Source organism: Typha latifolia, chromosome 4, assembly GCF_019914945.1.
Source record: "Typha latifolia isolate L0001 chromosome 4, TyphaL0001v2, whole genome shotgun sequence".
Taxonomy (NCBI): domain Eukaryota; kingdom Viridiplantae; phylum Streptophyta; class Magnoliopsida; order Poales; family Typhaceae; genus Typha; species Typha latifolia.
In genome coordinates this window covers 925,482-952,406 of record NC_133089.1, presented here as the reverse complement: position 1 = coordinate 952,406, position 26,925 = coordinate 925,482, and the positions used below count along the sequence as shown (strand labels likewise).

Genomic DNA, 26,925 nt, shown 5'->3' with positions numbered 1-26,925 from the left:
TGCAGATACAGCAAAGAGGTGTGGGCAAAGCTGGACAAGATGCTACCGGAGGCGGTGGGGATGTGCGACGCAGTGACCCCGGAGTGGATAACTACGGCTTGGGGGAGGAGTACAGTGAGTGATGACTACATACGAGCGCTAATAGCGACCACGTGCTGGGGTATATGGAAACAGCGCAACCGGGTGGTTTTCGGAGAGAACAGGGAGGAGACATCCGCTGTGGCGAAACGGGGCTTGTTCATGACTAATGAATATGCGACGGAGACGTCAAACGCTGTAACGGCGGCGGGACAAGAGCAGAGCGAGTGGAGAAGACCATCGGAAGGGCGAATCAAACTGAACACTGATGGAGCTTTCCGCGTCCATGCTTGCCAAGCAGGAGCGGGGGCTGTTGTCAGAGACGATAGAGGAAAGCTTATAATAGTTCGATGGGAGCCAGCGCCGGCAGTGTCACCGCTATATGCAGAAGCATGGGCGCTTCGAATGGGCCGAGCCTTCTCCTGGACCGAGCAAATGGTGGACGTGGAGGTGGATGCAGAGGTCCTGGTGAAGATACTGAAGGAGGAAACGCCGTGTCCGTGGCAGATCGCAGGTATCATCCGCGAGTGTAAAAACCAACTGGAGAGAGTTGTGGAGTGTACTGTAGCGCACATAGGGAGAAGGTGTAACGGGTTAGCCGATTGGGCGGCATGGAGGGGATTGGGTGCAACCCGGGTCGGATCGATCCGAGAGGGGGACCCAATCCCTCAAGAACTGTATGACTTGGGAGAAGTGGGTCTAAACCCACCGGATATGTAATGCTTTGGGCCAAGTGGGCTTTAACCCACCGGAGCCAATCATCAATAGCTAAATATAGCTCATTCAATCAAAAAAAAAAAGTCCAACGAGACACGCATGCGGCGACCACAGTCCACACCCATCGAACTTATTTGAAGCATTTGAGATTTGACTTCTTTTACTTCCCAGTCAATTCTTTGATAGTGATATCATATCAACATGCCAGGGTCTGAAATGTAATTTTTTTTTTAAAAAAGGTTTGAAATGTAATATTCCCTTTTTAATAAAGTTAGGTCTAGGGTCTCATTTTTTATTATTTGCCTCCATGATGCCCCATCATGTATGAATGAGTTCTTACAATGGGCCATGTATTTGGGCCTTCAGGAGGTGAGGTGTCTTCACGATCAAATTATGGCCCATTAGGAATATAGTGTTTGATTATTATTCTTTGTTTTTTCCCTTCTTCTTTTTTTCTTTTTTTCTTTTGAAAGTATAAAGATACTTCACACTTTTTGTTGACTAGGCAGGCAGCCCATTGACTAGGTACCTTATATTTCTATAACTAGCGAACACCTTAGCTGATTCATCTCTTTAATATTAAAAAAAAGAAAAGAGTTAATTAACTTAGCCCTCTACTATTTTTTATATATATTATCTGAATTTTTTTTCCCATATAGACCCTTTGATTTAAAAAAAAAAGAATTTAGTTCGGAGAATCCATTTAGTTACCTTTTCTTTTAGTTGAGAAATCTACGTACATAATTTTTGTAATTTAAGAGATTTATATGGATAATAAAAAAAGCTTAAAGATGTATATGAAAGTTTAAGAGTAAATATTCCTTGAGAAAAAGACCTTGCAAAATCCTATGGTCACTGACCGGTGATACTAAGCGACCGATGACCTCAGACACGAACAACTTTAGCCGCGCGGCTAACCAATCGTTTCAAAACTCCATCCGTATTGGATCGATCTGTTTCCACGCTGTCCTCCCCCCACTCCATTTTGGAGGTTTTTTTTTGTCATCTCCCCGATTAGGGGTAAAATAGTAAATTCCTTCTCTAAGCACGGATAATTTGATTTGATTTAAGTCGATTAGGGACTAAGCACATCGGGTTCCTCGTAATTACGCTCTTCTATTTTAAATTCTCTTTCTCTCTCTCTCTCTCTCTTACTTTTTTCCCCTTCTCGCTCCCTCTTCTTCTTCTTCTTCTTCTTCTCCTCGTCTGGTCTCTCCTAAGAATTTCTCTTCCGAGATCTGAGGTGAGTAAAGAAACGCTTTTCTCTTTTCTTCGCTTTGTCGCTTGCCTTCGCTTTTTGCTTTAATCTTATCTGGCGTTCTTGGTTGTCGTGTGTTACTTATGCTGTTAGTAGAGGAGGAGGAAGAGGTGGAGAGCTCGATCTCGAACGGCTGCGAGGGTTCGCCTCTCCTCGATTCTTTGCTTGTACGTTCTCTTTTCGAGATGCTTGCTCTTTTTCGTCAATTTTTGTACTAAGTAATTTCGTCTTCATGATTCGGTTCTTTTGTCTTCTCTTTTTCCATCTAACATTCTCTTGAATTTATGGAAGTTCATGCCGTTTACTGGTTTTTTAGGGGGTTCTTTTCATAAATCGGATTCTTATGAACACTCTTGACATTGTATTCTCGTTATTACTTAAAAGGAATAGAAATGTATGCTGTAGGAATCTGCAATCACTTGGTTTCTGGTGTGGAAACATATCAAGGAAACTTTTATTGTATGATTATGAAATATCCAAATAGAAGGATAGTTAGTAATAGGAGAAAATATTGTTACCATTTTTGTTCAATATATTGATTCCACTAATGGTCTAAGATTTCAATATAAGAAACTTCCTATGCTTGTATATCTATTAGTGTACTTCGATTAAGACAGCTCTATTGGCATATGATCGCTGCAGCTTGTAATCTACCATTGTCAATAACCCGTGCTTGTTCTCATACGAGATTGATAGCTTTTTGTTCTTTTAATCATAATCAAATGAGGTTCATCTCTTTATTTATTTCTTTTGGACATATATTCATTTCTTGTAATGACAAAACTTTTTGGAAACATTTACGATCCTTCTGACTGGTAATGTTAATCCATTGACCTTCCAGAAGGGCGCAATGGCGGATATTCAGTTGGGAGCTCACACTATAAGATCACATGGAAGGACAGTAGCAAGATTCCACATGTATGACTGGATTATACTTGTGCTTCTTGCTGTAGCAGATGGACTATTGAACATAATAGAACCTTTTCATCGCTTTGTCGGGAGAGATATGATGTCAGATCTGAGGTATCCGTTGAAAAGTAACACAGTGCCATTTTGGGCTGTTCCGGTGTGTTCTTGCTTCTCTTCCATGTATAGTAAATTATGAGAAAAATGTCTGCTTCAAGTTAGTAGTATTCATGCGTATTTTGCAATACTTTGATTATTATCTCTTCTTTTTCTGTTGCAGGTCATTGCAATCATATTACCTTATATAATCTTTGTCGGAATTTATATCAAAAAGAAGAATGTATATGATTTGCATCATGGCATACTGGGTATTTGCATGTTCTGCTTCTTTGAGTAGGTACAGTTTCATATAATGTGAAATTGTTGGTGCTGAAATATGCATTTGCAACAGGTCTTCTGTTTTCGGTGCTTATAACTGCAGTCATAACGGATGCAATTAAGGATGGTGTTGGTCGACCACGACCAGATTTCTTTTGGCGCTGTTTCCCTGATGGGAAAGATGTAAGCCCCTAGCTGATTACTGATTTCTTTTTGTAATTTATTTTTATTGTCAGTTTTCATTTATCCTTTATTTGGTTGTGCAATTGAAACTTATTAACATCATTTCCAGGTTTACGATAATGTGACTACAAGTGTTATGTGTCATGGAGAGAAAAGTGTTATCAAGGAAGGTCACAAGAGTTTTCCTAGTGGACATTCTTCATGTACGCTACAAAATAACCATCTGTAATCGGTGCTATAGTGATATGGTGGTTTCACATTGTTTAAGTATTCTCTTAAGCTGTTTCTCTTTTCTCTGATTGTTAACTGTTGACATTACTATTTTATGCAATACTTGTCTCTATGCACGCAGTGTATTTAGATTCTACTAAGTGCTGCATGCAGGTAGAAATTCTGAACAATAATTGATCATAGTACGAAAAACAATTGAGATATTGATTTTTGTCTTCGAGCCTTCCCTGTGCCTATATCAGCTTGCTCTAGGGATAGTATTTTCATATCCATTCTGCACCTTTCAACATATTCTGTTGTGAAATAATTTGGAATAGCTTGGTTTATCCTTTCCTCTAAAAATTGTGTACATTTGGTATGAATAGCTTCTAAGGTAGATGTAATTGAAAATTGGAAGGCATTCGTCAGAGAGAATCTGTTCCACCAAGATGGTTCAATAACTTTATCTGAGAAATTGGCTTTCACTTCATACATCAAAATGTGAATGTAATCATGAAACATCCTAATATTCAGCAACCAAATGGTAATCGAGTTAATTTTCTTTTCTCATCTCATTACATACTAGATAAGCAACAAGATAGGGAAGATTTATCCCTGCCATTTTTGTCCCCTAAATCATACTGAGCTGTCAACTGTATTTATGCTACCAACAATTGAGCATGGCAATGCACTGTAAGAGTAATGCTGCTTAGAGCACGGTTTAGCATCAAATGGGAATTTGGGAGGGGATATTTTTGTAGTTTCAATGAGATTGCAGTAGTATGACCTTGAAGATATAAGTCTTCTGCTTCCTTTCTATTGCAGGGTCTTTTGCTGGGCTAGGGTTCCTTTCATGGTATCTAGCTGGAAAAATTGCAGTTTTTGATCGTAGAGGCCATGTTGCAAAACTTTGTCTTGTGTTTCTGCCACTACTTGTTGCAGCCCTTGTGGCAGTTTCTCGAGTGGATGACTATTGGCATCATTGGCAAGATGTGTTTGCTGGAGGTCTTCTAGGTTGGCATCTAAAATAAACCCTACGTTGTTGTAGTTGTTCTAATCTGGCATGCTTCTAGTGATTCATCTTCTCATTGTTATCCTTTTTCTTCATTTTTATAGGACTAACAGTTGCTTCATTTTGTTATCTGCAATTCTTCCCGGCCCCTTATGACATGGATGGTATGTACCTTACTCCTTATAATTCATCTTAATTGAAAATTAATATCCTGAGACATGATTTACCAAACATCAAGTGCTCTCAGAATTGACAATTCAGGGGCATAGTAAACTGACATGACTAAAGATATGGTTTGGAAGTATTTAAGTTAGATAAGTATTATTTTCTTTAACTGTTTTACAATGTGGAGGCAAAAATCATTGTTTTGGATGCTCGATTGGATGATATGCAAAATATTTAGGCTCAGGAAGGCTGTTGTAATATGTATCCCTTCTAATTGGTATTTAAGGGTGTTAGATAACTAATTGACTCAGAAGCTTAAATTTTTAGGTAGTGGTCTGACAATTAATATTGTATCTTTAAGTTAGACCCTTTTGTGTGGTCTCTATAAGTCACATATAATTAGATAAAAAAATAATAGGATGTGCAGAGTTTATACTGCATAAAAATACATAATAGAAAATAGGAATTAAATGGGGCTAAATGAAGTCTACTTAAAACTTTAGAAAATCATACTTTGGAACCATGCTAGATAAATAGTTAACTAAAAGCCGTAAGCTTCTTTCAACTCTATTTAGATGCATTTAGACCAACGAGAAAACTGTAAGAAGCTTGTAACAAATATAAACTTCAAATTTTCGTCAGACATGTAACCATATGTTGAAACAGTTGGATATTAAATAGTTGAGTACTCATTGATAATATCATCATTCAGAGCATTTGGTTTTTACTGCAGATTTGCTTGTCCATAACATTCTAATGCAGGAATGTCTTTGACCAGTGCCTTTCAATCACTAGTAATAAGCATTCTTCTCCCAGGTTCATGTTGTCACAGTTGGTTTGAATAAGCAGGCTACATTCATGTGCAGATTTTTGTTATATACGAGCAAGTTCCTAGGAAAGTCCTTTTTAGAAACCTGCAGGAGCTGTTTTATGGACAGTGATAAGCTATGCATCTCTAATAATTCTCATTGATTCTGAGGATATAAATGATATTAAATATTAAATGCGTGAGAGCTTTTACTGGTGAAGTTATTCAACTTTGTTTTATTATTATATTTCCATTTTTGCTCCTTAATCTTTTTAATCTTGTTACTTGCAGGATTGTGGCCTCATGCATATTTTCAGCAGCTGGCAGATACACGCAATAATGGTCAAGTATCCACAAACTCTTTTAATTTGAGGCCACAAGAAATGGATACTGTTTATGATTCACCTGAAGGTCATGCGGGGATCAGCATACGAGATACAAGCCCAATTCTAGACTTAATGGAAACTGGGAGACGCTAGAGGATTTATCGAAGAGTATATCATACAGTTTCATAATGACCTCCGTTAGATTTTAGTTAGAATGTAATGAATGTGCTCCTTACATTTTGGTTCTTGTATTTTCACGGTCCGATTTCTTCATCATCACATATAATCCTGACGTATAGTAGTGTTCATACGAAGTATTCTGGTGATGGTGTGTATTGCTTGTTCACCAGTTGAGATTGTCAAAGAAATTCAGATTTTTTATGTGCTGAATTAGATGTTGCAGTGCACAGAAAGCTGAACTTTTATCCAGTATAACGCAGAGTTGGTTTCCAGCCTGTTTTTACATGTCATTGTGTTTCCACGCATACAGTCATTTGTGTTTTTGGTATAACTTGTTCATTCTTGGACATCTAGAAAAAGAGTTGTTCTTGGGTAATACAAGTCTTCAGTCATGCTTGAAAAGAATTCTGATTGTAATATGCTGCTCTTCTTGATCGACAGGGATCAAGGCTTTCACTAATGATTGCGAACATATTTACAGCAATTTTGAGGTTTAAATAGCACCCATATCTGGTTGGCGAATTAGAGTCCAGTGGATTAAGATATAGTTTTGCAGAATGGATCCAACTAGGCTTGATTTCGTTGCTACTCGAGAAGGGGTATAGCAGGCTTTTTTTTTGTCATCACCTGAATGAGTTGTGTAATGTTGTAATATTGCTGAATTTCTGCTCGCTTCTCTTTTACGAAAGGAACCTGTGTATGCAGCGGATTCAAGTCATGAAAATTTCTCTATTATTCCTCACTAGATCCTGCAAAAGGAATCTCATATGGATGCCATATACGTACAAAAGTACACATACCAATCCAAGCTAGATCAATCTAGTTTCCTCGCGCCCTTTATCAAATCAATTTCAGTATAAAATTGTCCCTAGTCTAATTCCTTTTCTGTCTGAAACAAATGAAAAGGCATACACAGAGCTGTGATTCCTGTGTGCCCTAGCAAGGGTATCAGTTCACCTATATATTGTGCGAGTTACAGCTTCAATTCATTATCTACAAGCTAGAATGTCAAGAGTACAAGTGAGAATCTATGAAACAAAACTGGTTTCAAGAAACTGAAAAGAGAAGAGAACACAATTTGTCTTGCCTATATCTTCCTATAATCTTCATAACTAGTTATGAGATGGATTTGATTTGCTCGGCGGCAGCCTCTTCAGGTTTTGACCAAATGCCTTCTGCGATAACTTCGATGCAGTACTGATTCCTCCCAGATGAGCAGAACTTGTGTCTAAATTCTGCAGCAGCTTTCTTGCTTGAATTCCTCCTCTTAGATTTTCCCTTCCAAGAGAAAGAGCTGATGAAGCACATAGGGGGATGTGAAGGATCAGAAGCAAAGAAGAAAGAATAGAAAGTATCCTGAGCATGGTATTCTTCATGGTTATCTCTGGTGGAAGAATGAAATGTGAGCTAACAGATGGTTATGAGACAATTTAAAGGCATTGCTTGAGTAAAGAGAAGATAGTTGTAAAGGTAATTAGATCAACCTTAGGTTGCAAAGCAACTGTTCTAACTTCTGTCTTATGTTCCACATGTTGTTGTAAAGCACAAAGGCAACAATGTTTGTATGCACTAATAACAGCTAAGGCCACATGGATTCAGACACAAAAGGCAGAGAACAACATTAAACCTTTTGAACAACCATGCATATATATCTTTGACTCCTGTGCAAATCTCAATCCTTTTCATACTACTTTAAAGGCAGTCATGTGACAAGGCACCTGACTTGAAACTGCCTCCTAATCTGTCAATAATACCTTAGTATTATAGTACAGTCTAGTTCTAGATTCAGATCTGCTGGCTAGATCTGCTTTTAGCTGGGCAATCCAGCTTTCCAGTGGGCAACTCAAACACCTAGAGGTATACAACTTTATATTACTTGTATAGTTAAATTGGAATAATTTTTCTCTAGTTGCAGCTTATAATCTAAATGCAATCTGAACATCTTGAGGCATAGATTTCAGCAACCAGTAATCAATCAATGAAATGCATATGCCCAGAACAGGCCTCCAACTTTGAAGAAGATTTAAGAATATGATGCTGACTAATCAAAGCAATATCATAAATTGGATTGCTTTGTTCTTTAGTTCTCATAAGGTGCTGTCATTTCTTATGCACCAATATATTATGGTGCTAGGTATAAACTGACATGTCAAACCTACCTAACTCAGCCCTTCCTTTTACTAGGCAAAATCTTCCCATTATGAGGAAAATTTCTTTTAAGATTGTTGTGAAGAATACAAACCAAGCTTGGATGGAAGTGAACACAGATTTCTTCATTTTACTAAGATTAGTTATTTCAGTTTCTCTCCAGCACAAAGGCATTTTTCTTTCCATTCTTCTAGCTTGTTTCTCTCCAGTCAAAAGGCATTCCTTCCCAGTAGAACCAAGATCACACCCATACCCTATGTATATAACTTTGCAGCAGATACATAGAGGAAGTACCCAAAGATTGATACATATTGGATATTTTTGTTTTTTTTAACAAGGGGTCCTCTTCAAGCAAAAGGGAGTAATAAATAAAAGCAAAAGCTCAATGATAAACGATACATTCTCAACAATGGCAAACAGGTATAAACATAAATGACAACAGATGAGAATCATAGCATTTTGTATATAAGGTTTCCAAGTCACAAACAGAAAAGAGAAAACATCAAAATTTAAATATGAAGGTTACAAGTTATAGCTGAAAAGAGAGAAACTAATTACGGTTAAATGGCTTAGACAAACTTAAGTATCAATATGATCTGAGACAACATCTAGAGATCCAGAAGAGGACTTAATCTCAGAAAAGCTAAAAGGGCCATGCCATTTCAGCTCACCGGTACTGGATATTTGTAAGTCTTATACAGATCCTTCAGCATGTTTGCTCTCTTCCGGCTTTACCTTGGATCCACTATCTGGCCCAATCTCCTCTTTTAGGTCGTTGATGCTTTGTTCCAGATCATCGATGCGGCTTCCCATTTCATCTAGTGCACCATAGTGTTAAGAAACAAAAGAATAATCCATTTGCAGAGTTAAAAACTTCAAAATGGATGAATGTCCCCAATCATTTGTAAAAATCAAGAGAAAGAGAGAAATGTAAAGAGCAAATTCTGCCAAAAGTGAGGCAAAAGGGGAATATAGACATTTACAAAGTTAATCACGCCTTATTGCTTTCTCCAAGAAATCCAAAAGGAAAATTTAGCTTGATAAATAATATAGACCATCAGTATGCTGCATGCATGGAGATGCATAAGTCAGCTAGCATACATAAACGCTGAATATTTGAGAGAAGCTAATAACGAACTTTTTAGTTTTCACTATCATAGAGGGAAGAACGGAAAAATGGAAGAAACACTTAATTAGTGAAATCAAATGCTTCATAAGATTTTTGCCCATCAGAAGTCATTAAGACAATGAAGGACAGTGATAACAGATGAACCTATAAGAGTAAGGTGCATATCACCAAAGCTGTTCATGAGGATATTCTTCGAAAGAATGCTCTCAGACATTGCTTGGAACCTAGTTTGCTGCAAATTTTTCACATATTAAGCATAAAGTATCCCACATAAGCATGTATTGATAAAAGACATGCTGGATGAAGAGAGGAAAAAAGAAATCTCACCATCTGCATAAGGAGATTTTGTACCTGGAAAAGCAAGAGTCAGAATTACTGTCATATAGTGCTTCCCAAAAAAAAAAAGAAAAAAAAGAAAAAAAGAGAGTATCACCAGAATAGAAGCTTAGTTCTTCTAAGATCAAGTTCCAAATTATAAAATGATTTCACAAGACAGATGAGCAAATATTTTTTTTTCAAATTAGATACAAAATCTGTATCCACTCTGTTTTTCAAGAGTTTTTGGGCAAAAAAGAATGAAAAAAAATTCTTTTGTGAGTAAAGTCAATATCTTGGAACTCACAAATTCTGTTATATCTGCTGTACTTTGTTTTGAATCTCCTGATTCTAGTTCATCCTGCCATTAACATGAGAAGAACCCATCACCATAACAGGAACAAATAAAACCAAACCCTTCTTAAACCCAAGTATTGAGGAAAAGGGCTCGTTGAGCTTCATAAGATAGCTAAAACCACTGCAAACATTTTATAGAATAATTAATACGAAAAAGAGAAAGGCAGAAAAAAGGGCATCCAACTATTTTATATACACAAAACATAAGCACAATTCATCTGTGAAGATTATTCTGCCAAAGGACATCCAATTAAACAACCTACAAAAGCTCGACGAGCAATAGAGAAATTTACCAACAAGTTCAGGAAAGTAAGGCGTATGACTACATGCTGGACTACAGTCTATATTATCTCACTCCTAAGGACACCAAGAATAACTTCTTATACAAGGTAATGCTTTGAAGGCAACAATACAATCCTCCCGAGAATGATTCAATAAAAATCTTGGCTTACTATTGTTCTGACCAATCTGAACAATTAAAAAACCTAGCCATTTCAACTCCAGAGTAGATACCACAAGCACAATTGACGCACAGTACTATAACTAAAAGAGACATCAGTTACAGTCCATGCATCTGTCAATATAAAACCATAATAATTCACTAGAATGAAATAAGTTTCAATTGCAACAAATTAGTCCCTGGATTCTTCAAGAAATGGGTGATCTAGGAAAAAAGTAAACTAGAGTTAGGGTTTCGGTTGCCGACCTTGGGAGTCGTGGGATCGGTAGACGCCATGAGTGGACAGCACGCGGAATTCGAAAGCTCCAATCTGGGAGAAGACGAACGCTAATGGCGGGTAGAGATTAAGAAATGAAGCGTGAGATTAGAAAGACGAGTTTGGTCCATTTGTTACAACCGGTACCGGCGAACGTGAGAGGCACGTGCAGATATGGAAACGCAGATAATGATATTAAAAAAAACACCCAAATTTTAATAAAATTTGCTGTAAACAAATGAAAGAAAGAATTCTTAAATGGTGGGGGTGTTTTCTGAAAATAAAATGTAAACTGTACTAAGGCTCCAAATATAAAATAGTGAAAGATAGGGTGTGAATGGAGAAACCCCTTATCGATTCGGTTCATCTCCGTTACGCTCATCCCCACCCGATCCGAAAGAAAGCATCAAAAAAATTCATCCCCAAAATTTTCCCTCCTCTTCCTCTTCCTCTTTCCTCTTCGTTTCCCTTTTTGTCCCAATTCAAAACCGACGCGATCTTTCGACCTTCTCGCCCTCGACTCCCACCGCCATGCCCGGAACCAAGATTAAGGTGAGTTTTGATCCTTTCTTTCCAAGAAATTGATGCCGTTCGAAAAAATTTCGGAAGAGAAAGGTATCAGTTTCTTGGATGGGGCATTTTTTTTTCCTTTCGTTTCTTGTTGTTGTGGATTTTCCAAATTCTTCTGCTGCCAACTTAATACGCGGATTTTTCTTGATAAAGATTTCTTGGATGAGTTTTCTCTTTTCCTTTTTTGTTGTCGTAGATCTTCCAAAACTTTCTGCTGCTAACTTAGTTACAAATTTAGAAGGTTTTTCTTGATAAATATCCCTCGTTCTTCGTCTATGACTGGTTATCTAGTAAGGGATTGGGGATCGGTTGATAATAGCGTTCTTTGCAGGCATTACGAATGTTGGGTCTCTTGATTTCGTATGGTAGCATTACAAGAGATGCCCCTCCTTGTGTGGTTGTCTCTTGACGTCGCAATTTAGAGCCATATCTTAGGTTCTGGGCTGTTTCTCTTTGCGGTTCTTGTTATGTGCTCTTCTGCAGATGACGGAACTGAAATGTTTTGCAAACGAGGAATCCTTCGCCACTGTAATTGTTCTATCTTTCTGATTGTTGGCCCAAAACGAGCATTGGTCCATTTTGTATTTCAACTTTCTTATAAAGACCTCTGTAATTGTTCTATAGTTATCTCTAGCATAGGCAAGACCTCACAGGTGAATGAATAACTTGACTATAACCCCCCTCCCCTCTCCTCCCAGTCTGTTCCACTTCTCTCTTTTGCATAGATATGGTTTTCTGCATTCTTTTCACCACCTGTTTGTTTTCAATGTTCTAATATTATCCCAACTCCAATATTTGTAATTAGTTCCTGAGTTATCACTGTGTAAACTTGTTTCATGGTATTAATAATAATGAGGGAGCCACTTAGTGTGACGGTAAGTCTTGCCCTGTAGACCATCTAATGTACCATTATTTTCATGGAAGCAACTTCTCCAACAACAGGAGTAACTACAAAATACATTTTATTCTCCCTAACCATGTGTTGCATGATGTCCTTTTCGATGAAGTAGATTGGTATCATGCTTTCTTTAATAGGAAATCTAGTTGTTTTGCCAAGTCAAATCAGAGTGATGAACTTTTGAGTGGAACAGATGCAGTAGACGCCATCGTGGCTGTGTTTTCAGCAGTAGTTGTACTCAATGTTGTTAAATAATCAAATCATTTGATTCTTAATCACAGTACTAGGTATATTTTTTTGAAAAAAATTGGATGAAACAAATTTTAGACATCCTCTAAGTTCATATATATGTGCATGTTCAGTTTTCTGTTGATTCTTTTTTAGTTTTCTTCTTCTTCTTATTGTATGATGCTTATTTTGTCATTTATTAACCTGACCTGTATAGTTTTATCAATAACTGAACTGGTGTTAACATTCTCTTTTGTCTTTGCTAAGCAGAAGCATGAGCAACATAGCATTGAGCACATGTTTGAAGAAATGATCAAGGAGTTGAGTGGTCCAGTTGATTTTGATATCCCATGCTCACTGAAAGAATGGAAGTCTACACATTATACACCAATAAAGCGAAGTATCCACAAAACCATGGTTTAAACCTTATAGTTTTAACTTCTATTTCTCCAGTCATTCACACTGTTTGCTAATAATGTTCTTTTAATCTCTTCTCTAATTAAGATCCAAATTTTTATATGTAACGTTTAGAAATTTATCTTTATTAAGATATAGATCATGACACTATTTCTGACTTCTGAGTTAGTGTTCTCCCTGTCTAATTCCATCTCTGATGCTGAACTAATAAAAGTAATTACTTGGGACAGATTGGGGCCTAAATCTATTTTTGTCATCTTCAACACAGCGTGTATCTATATTTTGTGGAAACTGATTATAACAGTGGCCGTAGTTCATCCTCTGCAATAACCAGTACTGTGAGAGAACATTAGATAATTCTACTCCATTATCACTCTTCAACCTGGGCATATCTTTTTTTATTTCTCTTTAACTTGAAGAATAGATCCAGAATATAGAATCCTGCTACACATTTTCCTTAACAATACTGGCCAAGGAAATAATAAAGGTGTACATACTGTAATAGATCACCACCTGTTTATGGAGAGTGAAGTTCATGACACTTCAAAAATCTATTTATCTGTATACTCCATTCCTTCTTTATGTGATTTTTTTCACCTTGATCCTCTAAAGACATCTATCTGACCAAACGACGGGTCGAAGATGACGGCATATTCTGCTCCTGCACCTCTTCTTTGGGATCACTGGTTGCCTGTGATGAAGATTGTCTTTGTGGGTAAATATTCATTTCCAACCATTTCTTAGCTCTCTATTTTACTGGGCGAGTCACGAACTAGTAGTAGAACTGGATCTGTGTTTATTATGTAGCTTTCTGGATTTAAATTTTCTACACCTGAGTACTTGTTGAGAAAGCAGAAAAATAAAACACCTATATGCACAGATAATTATATAAATATAATTATAGATATTAATAATTCAACAATTGTCATTATCTTGAGGATTCAATGTGTTTTTCTTTTTTCTTCCTGTTTAACAGGATGCTGTTCTCAAGTTGTTCATCTAGTTGCAAATGTGGTAGTAAGTGTGTCAACAAACCATTCCAACACAGAGCTGTGAAGAAAATGAAAGTAGTGAAGGTACAGTCCTATTTATAACCGTCCACTGTTTTTAAAAAGCACCTTTAGTCTTAAAATTATTAATTTTGACGAAGTTGAAATGAATCTGTAGAACTTAGTGATCTGAATTGTCAAGAATTGAAATCTTCTGCCTGAATGCCATTCTTGTGGTAGAGAAGTATCAAGTTCCCTGACTTTCTAGTATAACTTGTACATTGTAAGTTATATGTATTTTGACATATTGAGGGGGTCAGTGGAACTTTCTTCTCAAATATGTTGGATTCGACTAAATAGTGTTTCAAGCTAAAAATTTATTGTGGAGAGTTCTATGCATTTGTACTATAGCACATTCAGTTGAAGCCTTACAAGTTTCTAACTTTCTATCTTTGTTCCACGAATAAGAATCATATCATTTTATTGTCTTCTAAATTTCACAGTCCTCTCTTTTTTCTTCTAGACAAAGAATTGTGGTCTTGGTTTGGTTGCAGAGGAAGATATAAAGCAAGGAGATTTTGTTATAGAGTACGTGGGAGAAGGTAATTATTTCTTTTAACATTGTTCACTAGAAAAGAATAACTTGAAATGATCCCTGGAGAATTAATTTCCTTTGGTTTTGCTAGTTTATGTCTTATGTACACTAGTCACTTATTTGATTATATATATAGTTATTGATGACAAAACTTGTGAGGAAAGACTCTGGAAAATGAAGCACCGAGGAGATACCAACTTCTATCTGTGCGAAGTGAATCATGATATGGTGATTGATGCAACAAACAAAGGAAACAGATCAAGGTTTATAAACCACAGCTGTGAACCAAATACTGAAATGCAGAAATGGTAGTTCTGTCCTCCATCTCCTAGTATGTATTTTGTTCTTTCTCTGGATAGCCATCAATAGTATAAAAGCATTTACATAGCTTCATAAGCTGTTGCAGGAGAGTCGATGGGGAAACTAGAGTTGGCATCTTTGCTCTTCGTGACATACAAAAAGGCGAGGATGTAAACTATGATTACAAGTATGTTCAGTCTTCTGAGATGTTACTATCTCAGCAGACATTATTGTATCAGATTGCTTCTTCATTGTTGGTACTTGGTACACAACCTGATTCACTTTATAGCTTCTTGTTATGGTGTCTTACAAAGTACTGTTATTTGGTGGTTCTCATCATCTCATGGAATCTGCAGGTTTGTCCAATTTGGAGCAGATCAAGTTTGTTATTGTGGTGCTCTGAGCTGCAGGCAACAACTTGGCAACAAGCCAAGTGAGTAGTTTCTTCATACTCATTTAAGGAGCATTATTTATTACGTGACCAACATGTAATGTGTTGCAATTCAGGAAGTTCACATCACGAGCTTCTTGATAGAAGGAAGACGCAATTTCAGAACTGTGTCGGGGAGCTTGTTCGTGTGTGGCGTCGGGATAATAGGTTTGGTCTATCAACTATTCATCTCAGAAACTGCATATCTCATGGGAAGACCTAATGCTGCAAAGTTCCTTTTCCATGTAATTCTGTAAATATCACCAATCTTCTGAGAATTTTAGTTAGCATGGGTGTGAATATTTCAGGTACCATGGAGGATATATATATGATTTTGATAGTTTCTCTGGAAGGCATACTGTAAGAGAGTTTTATTGACCACTAATGATTTGCTGAGTTGCTGATACTTAGTCTGTGACTTATTCTGTTTAGTTTTTGACAGATAATGTATGTTGATGGAAGTTTAGACATTCTTGATCTGTCACAGGAAGATTGGGACTTCCTACCTCTATGATTGCACTTAGGAGGTAAATATCCCCTCCCAACCATGACCATATCTTGATGAATTCTGTTGTTTGGTTCTTTGCTTTGGATAGGAATCTCGTGTTCATTTGTAGAGTACTCTTATCAGGTTTAAGGTTGGTCATATAAATCTATTAGTTCCTAACTTCCTATGGGCATTTTTCATCTGTGTTATAATACAGTTGATCAATTTGTTCTAGAAGTATGGAACCAACATGGTGAAATATACCCATCTTGAGACCTGCAACTACCAAGGTGTTTTCCCCACATCAGAGATCCTCAAGCACCTTTTTTCTAGTTAATTATGTTCGTAATGAAAACCTCATCAGATATACCGGGAATCATTTAGAACTATAAGGAAAATGTTTTCTCCACTTCCTGTTGGTCCTCTCAGAATGGAAAAAAGGATCTTTTGGTAAATTAACTTATAAACTTAATAATCTAGTTCTTCTGCTGAACATATTGATTAACATATAATGGGGGTGGAGTGATGTGACATGGCACTGAATTTTGAATGTGTCTGATATGCACTTTATTGCTCATTTGTGATTTTCCTAGTTACAACTTGTAACTGTTCTACAAATTAGTAGAGTTGGAGATAATATAGGCATTGATTATTGTTCCCTGCACCACCTTATCTTGTATAATAACAGAGATTGTTTCCGGTACTGTGCAGAATTTCCATGGTGCTTCAGTGTACTAATAGCTCATTTGTTCATTATTACCAAAATTCAAACTCAGAACTGCTGTATCACATGAATAATGGGGAAATTCAAGTGTAACTAAGTCTTGTCATTATGATTCATTTCTTATATTGCTTCCTTGTTATTCTGAGCTGTTGCTGCTACAATTGTTGTCTATCTTTTATATTCTGACCATACTCTATGCAAATGAGAAAGCTTTTTTTATCATTACAGAATATCCAGATAAGCAACTGTTTTGTAGAGTTATTACCTCTTATTACTCTTCTCTTTACTGCTATTGCACTGAGGGGGAGAACATACTTGTCTGCATTCCCTCTTTGTGACATTGTGAGAGAGAAGAGAGGTTAGGTAGGAAATTATAAATGAATGGTCATTATAAAATTACAATTGCAAGGAAAGAATGCCATTTTACATTCACCTCAATATTTATAGAAAATGCATGCAGTGAGCATACTTTTATCAGTATTTCCTTAATAGCTTCAATGGTCTAAAACATACAAAAGCTTTCCTATGGTAATAATTTGTCTACGGACATTTGGTTGTACATAGACCAATGCCACATCTTGAACCAAATAAGAAACAAACGGAGATCCAGAGAGATATAGAGAAAGGAATAAGGCTGAGAAAGCTAAAGGCTTCGTTGAAGTCCTTAATTAAGCTGACTATTTGATAGCATTGGCATTATGGCAAAAGTGTCGATGAAATTCTCCACCAATGCAGCACTTTAGTTTCAGAAAACTTGGTTCCTTTGGAACTGTCAAGGGTCTTGTTGACCTGTCATGCAATTCAAAGGTTAAATACAAAAGGCAGTAGTTTATTTTACCATTAAAAATTGTTAAGTTTTGTTCCATTTAATTTATGCTATCAAATATAAGTAGCCAGATTGTACTATTTATTAACCATACTGAACTGTGCTGAACAAAATTCAATCATTACGTTACATTTTTCATTCATAATTCTGTAGAATATATCTAGGAACTCAACTCAACAATCAATATTGTATGTGTCCCAAGTAAAAGATCATCCAAGTGCATTAGACATCCCGCCAATGCGGGATATTGTCAAAGAAAGATGTCTCATGTACCTAGTCTCACTGTCATTGTTGGGAGTCTTTCCATGACCCAAACAGATGACCAGAAAGTACATGATTGCAGGCCTTATGGCCATATGAATTGATCCTTTGCTAAAGTTGCTTTTAGTACTTTCAATTCTGTATTATACTACCTTTGTGGAATGAATGGCCTATCAAATATGGGCATCAGTTGGGCCTTAGGAACCATCTCCTTCCTCATAATCTTGATCTCTTCTTCTTCTATTACCTGCGCCATACTTCTTATGCTGTAAGATAATAAAACTTCATATGATATAGGGTCATTGAAATAACCAGTAAATAGATATTATACTTTTAGAATCTTCTCCTCAAATCTTTTAAGGATCTCCATGGAATTTATCTTGCTTGTAACCTGCAAACCTCATACTTTAGTAGTTGAGGAATAAGGATATGAAGGAAACAGTATATGTAGGGTATTGCTTTTCTTGATGCATCAAATTTCTTGATAACATATCTTATTGTGAATGGAGGAGATATGTTTTGGTCATATTAATTAGAGCATCACCAGATCATTGTATCCAGCACGCCTTGCTGCCCTCTGCTCAGTGTGTAGCCTAAAGTTCAGTGGCTTACTCTGCTCTTTTATTAGCAGTTTCGGTAAACTCTGTAGATCAAAGTGTTAGATATTACAGCAATAATAAGCCAATACTCATGTTTTTCAAGTAAGAATTTTGGACAAGCGGGATGACCTGAGGCCTTTCAGTTGTCAATAGCAAACCTTGTGCAGTAGGAACCTGCTGTTTCACCTCTGCAAAGACCAGGTGCTGCCTTCTTGTAAGTGTTTGCTCTTTTTTTTGCCCTCGTTGCTGTGGAAATTATTAGAAAGTTATTTATCTGTTTGCTTTATCCAACATAGTTATCATAAAGCTTGAGATTTCTTTTCATTAAACTATGCAACCCAATAGAAAGTACATACTTTTCATGAAATTTTGCAAGTGATATTTACACTTTATGTGCATGTAGATGTAGACCATGATATTGATGGCTCTCTAAAGTGATGTTCTTTTTTTTTTTCTGAGAAGTGGTTCTAAAGTGATGTTCTTGTATGGAAATGTCTTATACAATCAGTTAGTTACGATTGTTGTCTTAGTGGTGTTACTGAACTGGAGCTAGACCTCACAACTAGAACAGAATATAAATTTAGAGGTTGTCAAAACATTATACCTCAGTTTGAAGTCTACATGGCAGAGGTTGGCCACTCCTTATCTGGCATTTCCTTGCTGAGTTGGGACTAAATTTTGAGAGCTTGAAGAATAGCACAAAATCCAATCCCTAGATTAGTCTAACCAGCTAAAAATTGTTGCATTAGAAGTTGCAGCAAACTCTCAAACCTTTGAAGCAGAGAACTTGTTAGTGTCTTCCATCTTTGGGTCCTGTAAGGAAGCCTTTCATAGTGGGGGCAATATATAGCAGTCTAAATAGAGTACAGTTAAGGGAATACCTTTCAACTTTGTTGCCACTTTACCCGCCATTATGGGTTCCTTCAAGATCTCATTCATTGAGAACCTTTCTAACAGTTTTAGTCTCAGTGTACCAAACTTTCTGATACAATCTCCCATCAAGCAAACATTTGCAACAAACTCCCCTCTTTAAGGTGGGACTGAAATTTCCACCATTGTGTCACTAATCAGAGTTGGTTTTCATACGTCAATCTTGTTGTATCACAACTAAGCAATCCCTCGACCTTTATAATGGTAACTACCTTAACACTGAACTGCCAACAGAATCTCATTCAAATTTTATATATATATATAGTTTATGATGTCTTGAGAACGGATGTTGGAATTCTTAGGAGGGCCCCATCAAGCCACTCATTTGGTCAGGAGAAAATTGGAAAGAAGAAGATAAAAATAATACCAAGCAGCACAATCATGTAACCGACTTTAGTTGATACTTAATTTGCAAATAAGATTACTAATGAGTCTGGTGATGCATCTGCCTCAAATATAAATGCTGTCTGTTTGTAGGCTGAAATCATAAACAGAATATGCTAGAAATTGAATCATATGTCGTATATGTCTGAGTAGGTAGGGTACTCACTTATTCTTTATTATCCTTCTGTTAGCAATGATAGTGTATTTTTATATATATAGATGATTCTATGTTGTTATAATTAATTTTGTTTTTGTCATTTAAGAGCTAAAAGGCTAGAAAATGGGCGATTAAAGGTTAACTCAAGTTATATTTGTGGTCGAATTATTATTTCTATCTTAAACACTGTTGAGAATTGCTTCTTTTTTTTTTTTATCATTCATGAGCCTGAAGACTAGATATAGGCTGAACAAAGGGTCAACCCTCCCTAGATACAAAGACACTTTAAGCCCCACCAAGACATGCTCCAGGTCGTTGCGTTGTCAAGCTGTTCTTTCAAGCTAACCGCACTGTCGAGCCATCAACCGAATTGAGTCAAGCCAGCAAACTATCAACCACCAAACAATTTCTTCATAATATTGTTTGGGGTTGGAGTTGAACTCATGACCTCCTTCGTCATGAGCAAGATACCTACCAACTCTTGGTTTTTTTTTTTTTTGATCATTCATGAGCCCGAAGGCTAGATATGGGCTGGACAAAGGGCCAACCCTCCCTAGATACAGAGGCACTTTAGGCCCCACCGAACTCTTTAGCTATCTAGTCTAAGCTTCAAGCCATATGCGTCGCCGAACAATTGCTTCGAATCAAACGCCGCCGAAACCTGCTCCAAGCCGTTGCGTTGTCAAGCTGTTCTTTCAAGCTAACTGCACTGCCGAGCCATCAACCGAATCGAGCCAAGCCACCAAACTACCAACCACCAAACAATTTCTCCACAATATTGCTTGGGAATTGTTTTAAGCCATAGTCTTTATAAATGGGCCAAGTCCCTCGAAGTGGATCCTCTGCAGCGGAGATTGCAGGAATTTCAATTTACGGCGAAACTATGGGTTTTCTAAGGGTACAATGGCATGAAATTCCTACACTCAAGGCTGCAGAGAATCCTCTCCCCAGTCCAACTACTTGGTTGGACTAAGAGACCAAATATACTACTAGAGTACTCTATAACAATTGGCTGCTCTGCATCTACCAACCATATAAATTGAATCTGCTTCTGTTACTGTCATGTCTAGAGATTCTCTAAAATTATATACTTTGCATTAAGGAAGGTAAAGGAAGATGGGCAAAGTAAAACTATATACTATATAATTATTCTTATATTCACTAGAATTTTAGAATAAAGATATAATAATTATTTGATGTGATAAAGTGAAAGAAAAGATGAAAAAAAAAATATTTTTATCAAATTTATGATAAATATTTTTTTAATTTAGAACATATATCAATGATAAATTGATAATTGGTTTAGTGTGCGGTATAACATATAATTTTAATAAATAGTATTTATATATTTAAAATATTAACTATTATAAAATATGAAGTTGTATTTTTAAAATAATAATAAAAATTATTTCTAAAGTTAACAAGGCAAATGAGTGAACAGAGGCATAGAGAAGAAATGGGGAAGGGAGGCAGTGGCCCAACTCCTCATCAGTTTGTCTCAGAGTTGTCGCACGTGCACACCTCAAGAGTACACTGTGTGATTGCCAAAGGACTAGGAGACAAGCCTCCTTTTAACTCTTTTATTAACTCTTTGACTGAGTTTTGATTAATATGAGCTGGACTTTTCATATATTAAATGATGATGGTGGTGGTGCTTTGAAAGAGCCCTCTTTTCTTTTTCTTTTTCTTTTTCTTTTTTCTTTTTTTCCTTTTTTTTTTTCCTTTGGGTAATGCCATGATGCACCATGGTGTTACAATATCCTAGTCTAACATTGTTAGACCTACTTTTTTGAAATTTTCTAGAGCTTGTGATCTTATCATCAAATAGGTTGTTAAGGGGTTGAAGTGATTTATTAGGTAACTAAATAGTTACCTAATAAGATTTAAGATTTTACCAACCAATGTGGACTTTCGGAAGCAACTAACATATTAATTAATTAACTTGTGGCAAGTGATAAAATTAGAAGATCACCAACGTTTGATCAAACATTAACATCATCAGTAGGAGAATTTCTAAAGTAACATTGTATTACTAATCCCTCTTGGAATCAAATTCTCATTTGGTACAAGAGGGAAAAAAAAAGAAGAAGAAGATTGTCACATCTTTTGTCTACTCCCAAAGGCAAGACAAAAAAGAAGAAAGAAGGTAAAACCTACCCACAAAAAACAGAGTATGTACAATTTATGTGGGTAACCAAACCCCTACCCCCCAAAATGCCCACTATCCCACTATTTCCTTGCGAGGAAAAACAAAGAGTGGGGGCGAAAAAGAAACTATGAGAAATTAACTTTGTGGTCAGTCATGCCAACATAGTAGCATAACTACACATCTGCGAATGATGTAGAGCTTGGCTCTCTGCTCTCTGACAACTCTACTGAGCCCTCCTCTTGGCTTCCCATGGCTCCCTTTCATGCTTGTAGTTTCCTGAGGTGAGGTGTAGATAGTTTTAGATAACTTGGTTGCGATTGATGAGGAGGCTTCTTTATATAGAGAGAAGGGCATCCACATTATTATCATTATTAGTATTCATCATCTCCAACCCGGGTGATGGGTTTTGTCTAGGAACTGTCCCCCACTTCCATTCCCACGTGCACCTCTTGGTTCAAGTACTTTGGTGACTGCCCAGGGGACAATCCTCTCAACTCTCAACTCTTTGGTTCTTCTTTATTATATTTCCTGCCTCTTTGACTATATTATGATATGCCATCCTTGAAGGAATTCAGATGAGCCCTTTGATATTAGGATAGAGATGGCATTGTGTACATATATGAGATACAGAGCACTCATTAAATGATGCTTCCTTAGATGCACATTACATGGTGGCATAGGCCATTCGTGTGTTCTGACATGCAAATCTTGGAAAGCAGTCTTCAAGATCCGATTGGCTAAGAATTTACTGGAAAATTTATCAGCTGTTATGTTCAAGAATCAGGCTAAAAGTTCGATAGCAGCACTAGGAGCCAAGATTCCATTAGCTCGACAGCAAGCTTTTAGATTAATGTCTCCCAAGAAAAAAAGGTGTTCCAATTCCCAACAGTAGTTAGCTGTCAAACACTTACTCACACATTAATTAATCACTTGCTTAATCAAATCCTAAACTTGCACTCTGCTGTCCTTATGGCCCTCCACAGCTCGGTACGGCAGAGTGCCTGAGAGACCTGGATTAAAATTTTCCTACTTGGCACGTGATTTTTCGACAAAACATCGATAACCGAGATAAAGATTGGCAACTTAGCGAGGAGTGGCGAATCTTTCGGCTGAATGTTTCCTCTTTATCTTCTTGTTGTTTTGTTTTTCTCTGATTGCTTGTCGTTATGCTGTAATGTAGGGTGCTCTTCATTTTTGATAAATAAACAGGATATAGCTTTGAGCTTTGATTAGTCAGTTCTTACATATGGATGCCAAGCACTGAGCTTTTGTTATTGGATCTTGCTTTAATTGCGCTGATACATTTTGTACTGAATATGTCATAACTACATTGTCGTCACGCCGTCAAGTTGTATAGAGTATTGCAAGCTAGATTCGTTATTTAAATTGTATTGCTTTTGATGATGTTGTGATTGTTGTTAGAGAGATTATTGTTTTCTCCTCAGTAGTGGTTCATAAATAAATGAAAATAGTACTGAACAAGGCTCAGTTCTGTGGATAAGCTCCTGTTTGGAAGTAGTAATCAATGACTGTGGATTTTGATGATATGAAATATTACCATATTATTTACCAATTAAAGCTCTTCAAATTATCATATGCAATGGGTATGTAATATTTCGCCAGTTCCGACTGCAATAAAATGTTAAAGGCCTGAATTTATAGTATTTTTGAGATGCACACAAAATTTAGTGTGATTAATTATGCCAGCAATAAATATTTTTAATATTCAGTTCCATATATTATTTCTCTCGATCAAGAAATAAGAGTTGATCATGAGATGGTGTAGATTGAAGGAGAATATTTATCTAAGGATGTGTTACTAATACCCTCTTGGAGTACTTTCTTTTCTTTTGATTGATTCTGTTAAGAGTACTTTCTCATTGTACAAGAGGAGAATTGATCTCGTTTGACCTTGCCAATGATTAAAGGCAAGCAACATAAAGAACAGAAGAAGACCCCCCCTCCTAAAAAGTCTGGATACTCATGTATCAGCTTATGTACAGATAGAATGGCTAAACCAAACCCTCCACTATAATGGAGGGGGAAAATGTTGAAAGATAGAATGATCAAAGAAATAGAGGTGTTTGTATCATTGAGGTCAATCATTCCAGCATAAGAGCATTACGACGCAGCGGTGAATGATGTAAAGCCTAGCTCTCTGCTTTCTCAGAGCTCTGCTGAGTCCTCTCCCCTTCACTTGGCCACTTAGTATCATAGTGAGTGCTTGATCTGATGAACTACAAAATAAAATAAAAAAATCAATTAGGAGTTCTTGTTCTCTTGGGGCAATTGGCTTGAGCTTGTTAGGGTCAAGGGAGACTGCCATTTATATAGAGAAGCAAAGTTGGACTTCCCTTACAACAAACTCTACTTCCTCACATTCAATTTATCTTTCATTGCTAAGGAGACAAGCCATTGACTTTAATAACTAATCTAGTGATGCATTATAGCTAGCTTCAAAAGAATAGAATATCTTATTATTTGACTTTTGAGTACTTATTCCTACTTACTTATGAAGTGGTCATCCTTGTCTTCAAAGGCAAGCTTGGATCGCAGAAAGAATTTGCTGAAAGCTCTTCAGGTTCATGTTACATTTAAATCTGGAGCTTGGCTTCCTAACTCATTGTACTAGTTTAATTTGATGAACCCAAGAACTAAAAGAAAACAAATAGGAGAGTTTGCTGTCTCTTGTAGTAATTGACTTCCTTTGCAAAGTTATCTTTTAGTTTTCATCTTGCCACTTAGACTTTGAGGAACAGCTATTTGCTTCGAATTAGAGATAGTGGAAGAGCAGAGGTAGCTTCAGAAGAACTTAATCTATATCTTACTATTTGACTTGGAGTACTTGTTCATAACCATGTTGTTAATGAGGAGGACATGCACAAATTTTATGTTCAACTGTTTGCTTGATGTTTGCTAAATGACTGCAGCAATTACATCCAAAATTATTATAAAACTCAATGTTAAATGATGAGTCGCCGCATCGCGCTTAATATTAAGTTGTCATCCATGTCTACAAATGCAACTTTGGACATAAAGAATATTTGCTTATATCTATTGCAGGTTCATGCTCCTTTCCTCTTGACATCTTTGCAAGTACAAGCCTTCTTAACTTGCAGGTAGTCAATGCATGACTCTTTATATAGCTCACAAATCCATGTATGCAAAGCCAATATAAGTATAGTTAATCTTGATAGTTACTTGTTTTGCCTTCTTGTTACAACTCCAATGCACAAATGCTACCAGTTCAGCTAATTGAGTCTCTTTGGAAGAGTAGTCATGTTTCTCCTATGTGTTCATGTCCATGCATTAGTCTACAAGAAGCTACATATTTTAACTCCTTTAGGTTAAACAATGCTTAATTAAGGCCTAAGTATATCCATTAGGAGGGGGGGGGGGGGAATTAATATGTTAAGGGTACTTGTACACTTGGAAACTTTGAATGGAAACTAATGGCTGCCGATAAGAAAGATGACATCCTTGTTTACAGTGCGGCGCAGCCATTAGGTAATTTGTTCCCCAGACATACATTGTCTGCTAATCCTGTGGGCTTTCAATGAGATTATAAAACTAACTCTTTAATTATGGATGGAAGATAGGGAACAAGAGTACCAGGGTTTAGTACAACTACTAAGCTACATTTGATATATAGAAATATATGAAGCAACCATGGTTTATATTGGAGTTTTATGGACCTCTAATGTTTAACATACCTCACAAAGTAAATTTACTGCAACTCCTAACAATTCTTTTTTTCTCCCCATGAATTACTTTATGATCAATAAGGCCTCTCTCAAAAAGGTATACATCTTCCATATATTACAAGTCTACTGCTCCCATACCAATTAAAACAAGCTATGTTTGCTTAGACAAAGAGGCAAGAAGTATAAATAAGCTGCAAAATTTCCAGAGCCTTGTCTCCTAGGCTACATGTGTAATGGAGAGGGAGTTCGTGTCACTGAGTTTACCCTATCATTTGCTGCCTATATAAAACCCATGAATCCCTTCAAAGGGTAAGTCTCCTGTTTTCTTATCTCTCTTTCGTCCACTTTTGTTCATTAAGTTGACTATTTAGTAATGGCCTTCATGAAGGTAGGAAGCCAAGGGAAACAGAGAGGAAGGCTAAGTAGAACTCTGAGAGAGCAAAGAGCCAGGTTCTACATCATTCGCAGATGCATAGTTATGCTCATATGTTGGCATGACTGAGTATAGCTTGGCATATTTACAATGTACCTTATTTTTTTCTTTTGTCCCTACCGAATTGGTAGTTAGTTTTTGTATAGTTGAGTTATTTTTTAAGGGCTAAATATATTTTACCACTTTGTATTTATGCTCAAAAATATTTCTCTCTTATATTTTAAAAAGTCTCAAATTAGTCTCTATACTTATGACTAAAGTGAGACTGTTAATTTTTATGTCAAATTTAACTGAGCATCATGGCTATGTTTATTATTTAACAGTATTAGAAAGACTACGTGTCTTATTTAACAAACATGGTGGGATATTTTAATTATTTTGGCGACATTCAATTAAGTCTAAAAAAAACTAACGGTCTCGTTTTAATCGTAAAATATAAAAATTAATCTTAGACTTTTTGAAGTATAGAAGTGTAAAATAATTTTAGGTATAAATACATAATAAAACATATTTAACCTCTTTTTTTTGTATTAGTAGCTTGTTTTTTTTTAATAATCTATTCTCGCATTTTCAAATCAACTTTACTCTTTTATTGAAAGAATTCCAACAGTGTCACATCTTTGTGGTAATTTCTGTTAACATACATGATACATCCCAACAGCTATGTTCTGTGATTGTGATAAAATTTTATTTATATTCCTCATAGGAGCCTGAAAAAAATTATAGGTACAACACAATTGAAGACAGGTCAGCATAAGTTGGCAGAATAGAACAGATGGCTAATGAAATAAAAGACAGTACTACAAGGCCATTTTCCTAAAAACACAAGTGAATGCGTGGATGCTTTTATATAAGATTGATCCTGCATCTGAGGATTTCTTTCTTCTTTCTTGTCTATTTCGCTCAAGAATGGAAGTTATAGACAGTGAGTTGTGTGTTAATTTACACCACGTATACA

The 26,925-nt window shown here is 36.5% G+C and overlaps 6 protein-coding genes across 10 annotated transcripts; 2 read left to right on the top strand and 4 right to left on the bottom strand.

The window, feature by feature from the left end:
• The first annotated feature begins 1,900 nt into the window (after window positions 1-1,900).
• On the top strand, window positions 1,901-6,506 carry LOC140787269 (lipid phosphate phosphatase 2-like). Of its 2 annotated transcripts, none has more exons than XM_073136097.1 (9): window positions 1,901-2,038; window positions 2,147-2,220; window positions 2,895-3,119; window positions 3,240-3,327; window positions 3,411-3,520; window positions 3,630-3,723; window positions 4,556-4,744; window positions 4,847-4,906; window positions 6,007-6,506. In XM_073136097.1, the coding sequence occupies exons 3-9, from the start codon at window positions 2,904-2,906 to the stop codon at window positions 6,192-6,194; spliced, it is 945 nt and encodes a 314-aa protein (XP_072992198.1). In that variant the 5' UTR covers window positions 1,901-2,038; window positions 2,147-2,220; window positions 2,895-2,903; the 3' UTR covers window positions 6,195-6,506. The 2 variants fall into 2 exon arrangements, with proteins under 2 accessions (XP_072992198.1, XP_072992199.1); XM_073136098.1 differs by having other exon boundaries at window positions 1,910-2,038; window positions 2,150-2,220.
• Window positions 6,507-8,798: 2,292 nt separating this feature from the next.
• On the bottom strand, window positions 8,799-11,031 carry LOC140787268 (uncharacterized). The gene is made up of 5 exons (XM_073136096.1): window positions 10,877-11,031; window positions 10,121-10,174; window positions 9,826-9,849; window positions 9,688-9,730; window positions 8,799-9,190 (listed from the first exon to the last, which is right to left on the bottom strand). The coding sequence occupies exons 1-5, from the start codon at window positions 10,904-10,906 to the stop codon at window positions 9,063-9,065; spliced, it is 279 nt and encodes a 92-aa protein (XP_072992197.1). The 5' UTR covers window positions 10,907-11,031; the 3' UTR covers window positions 8,799-9,062.
• Window positions 11,032-11,302: 271 nt separating this feature from the next.
• On the top strand, window positions 11,303-16,743 carry LOC140786866 (histone-lysine N-methyltransferase ASHH3). 4 transcript variants are annotated; one of them, XM_073135565.1, is made up of 12 exons: window positions 11,303-11,438; window positions 12,853-12,982; window positions 13,612-13,714; window positions 13,976-14,075; window positions 14,512-14,590; window positions 14,720-14,891; window positions 14,990-15,070; window positions 15,240-15,316; window positions 15,391-15,481; window positions 15,622-15,673; window positions 15,756-15,840; window positions 16,512-16,743. In XM_073135565.1, exons 1-11 carry the CDS (start codon window positions 11,418-11,420, stop codon window positions 15,825-15,827), a joined length of 978 nt encoding a protein of 325 aa, XP_072991666.1. In that variant the 5' UTR covers window positions 11,303-11,417; the 3' UTR covers window positions 15,828-15,840; window positions 16,512-16,743. The 4 variants fall into 4 exon arrangements, 3 of the variants coding, with proteins under 3 accessions (XP_072991666.1, XP_072991665.1, XP_072991667.1); XM_073135564.1 differs by lacking the exon at window positions 11,303-11,438 and adding an exon at window positions 11,908-11,984; XR_012108710.1 differs by lacking the exons at window positions 11,303-11,438; window positions 15,756-15,840; window positions 16,512-16,743 and adding an exon at window positions 11,908-11,984 and having other exon boundaries at window positions 14,990-15,147; window positions 15,622-15,667.
• Window positions 16,744-16,964: 221 nt separating this feature from the next.
• LOC140786946 (microtubule-destabilizing protein 60) lies at window positions 16,965-19,134 on the bottom strand. Its single transcript, XM_073135671.1, has 8 exons — window positions 19,092-19,134; window positions 18,982-19,023; window positions 18,815-18,895; window positions 18,340-18,456; window positions 18,156-18,254; window positions 17,943-18,002; window positions 17,764-17,858; window positions 16,965-17,313 (listed from the first exon to the last, which is right to left on the bottom strand). Exons 2-8 carry the CDS (start codon window positions 19,012-19,014, stop codon window positions 17,202-17,204), a joined length of 597 nt encoding a protein of 198 aa, XP_072991772.1. The 5' UTR covers window positions 19,015-19,023; window positions 19,092-19,134; the 3' UTR covers window positions 16,965-17,201.
• Window positions 19,135-21,658: 2,524 nt separating this feature from the next.
• Window positions 21,659-22,133, bottom strand: LOC140787106 (small polypeptide DEVIL 4-like). Its single transcript, XM_073135877.1, has one exon. The coding sequence runs from the start codon at window positions 22,092-22,094 to the stop codon at window positions 21,978-21,980; it is 117 nt and encodes a 38-aa protein (XP_072991978.1). The 5' UTR covers window positions 22,095-22,133; the 3' UTR covers window positions 21,659-21,977.
• Window positions 22,134-23,928: 1,795 nt separating this feature from the next.
• Window positions 23,929-24,045, bottom strand: LOC140787311 (small polypeptide DEVIL 4-like). The gene has a single exon (XM_073136170.1). The coding sequence runs from the start codon at window positions 24,043-24,045 to the stop codon at window positions 23,929-23,931; it is 117 nt and encodes a 38-aa protein (XP_072992271.1).
• Between the last annotated feature and the right edge of the window lie 2,880 nt (window positions 24,046-26,925).

Excerpts from the sequence above, each read along its gene's own strand:
- LOC140787269 (XM_073136097.1), top strand. The coding sequence starts at position 2,904 with ATGGCGGATATTCAGTTGGGAGCTCACACTATAAGATCACATGGAAGG. Across the intron at positions 3,328-3,410 it reads TTTGCATCATGGCATACTGG|GTCTTCTGTTTTCGGTGCTT; the intron begins GTATTTGCATGT and ends CATTTGCAACAG. Across the intron at positions 4,745-4,846 it reads GTTTGCTGGAGGTCTTCTAG|GACTAACAGTTGCTTCATTT; the intron begins GTTGGCATCTAA and ends TCATTTTTATAG.
- LOC140787268 (XM_073136096.1), bottom strand. The coding sequence starts at position 10,906 with ATGGCGTCTACCGATCCCACGACTCCCAAG. Across the intron at positions 10,175-10,876 it reads CCGATCCCACGACTCCCAAG|GATGAACTAGAATCAGGAGA; the intron begins GTCGGCAACCGA and ends TGTTAATGGCAG. Across the intron at positions 9,191-9,687 it reads TGAGAGCATTCTTTCGAAGA|TAGATGAAATGGGAAGCCGC; the intron begins ATATCCTCATGA and ends ACTATGGTGCAC.
- LOC140786866 (XM_073135564.1), top strand. The coding sequence starts at position 11,940 with ATGACGGAACTGAAATGTTTTGCAAACGAGGAATCCTTCGCCACT. Across the intron at positions 14,591-14,719 it reads TATAGAGTACGTGGGAGAAG|TTATTGATGACAAAACTTGT; the intron begins GTAATTATTTCT and ends TTATATATATAG. Across the intron at positions 15,674-15,755 it reads GTTTCTCTGGAAGGCATACT|ATAATGTATGTTGATGGAAG; the intron begins GTAAGAGAGTTT and ends AGTTTTTGACAG.
- LOC140786946 (XM_073135671.1), bottom strand. The coding sequence starts at position 19,014 with ATGGAAGACACTAACAAGTTCTCTGCTTCAAAG. Across the intron at positions 18,003-18,155 it reads GTGCTGGATACAATGATCTG|GTTACAAGCAAGATAAATTC; the intron begins GTGATGCTCTAA and ends TGAGGTTTGCAG. Across the intron at positions 17,314-17,763 it reads AGGCCATTCATTCCACAAAG|GTCAACAAGACCCTTGACAG; the intron begins GTAGTATAATAC and ends ATTGCATGACAG.
- LOC140787106 (XM_073135877.1), bottom strand. The coding sequence starts at position 22,094 with ATGAAAGGGAGCCATGGGAAGCCAAGAGGAGGGCTCAGTAGAGTTGTC.
- LOC140787311 (XM_073136170.1), bottom strand. The coding sequence starts at position 24,045 with ATGATACTAAGTGGCCAAGTGAAGGGGAGAGGACTCAGCAGAGCTCTG.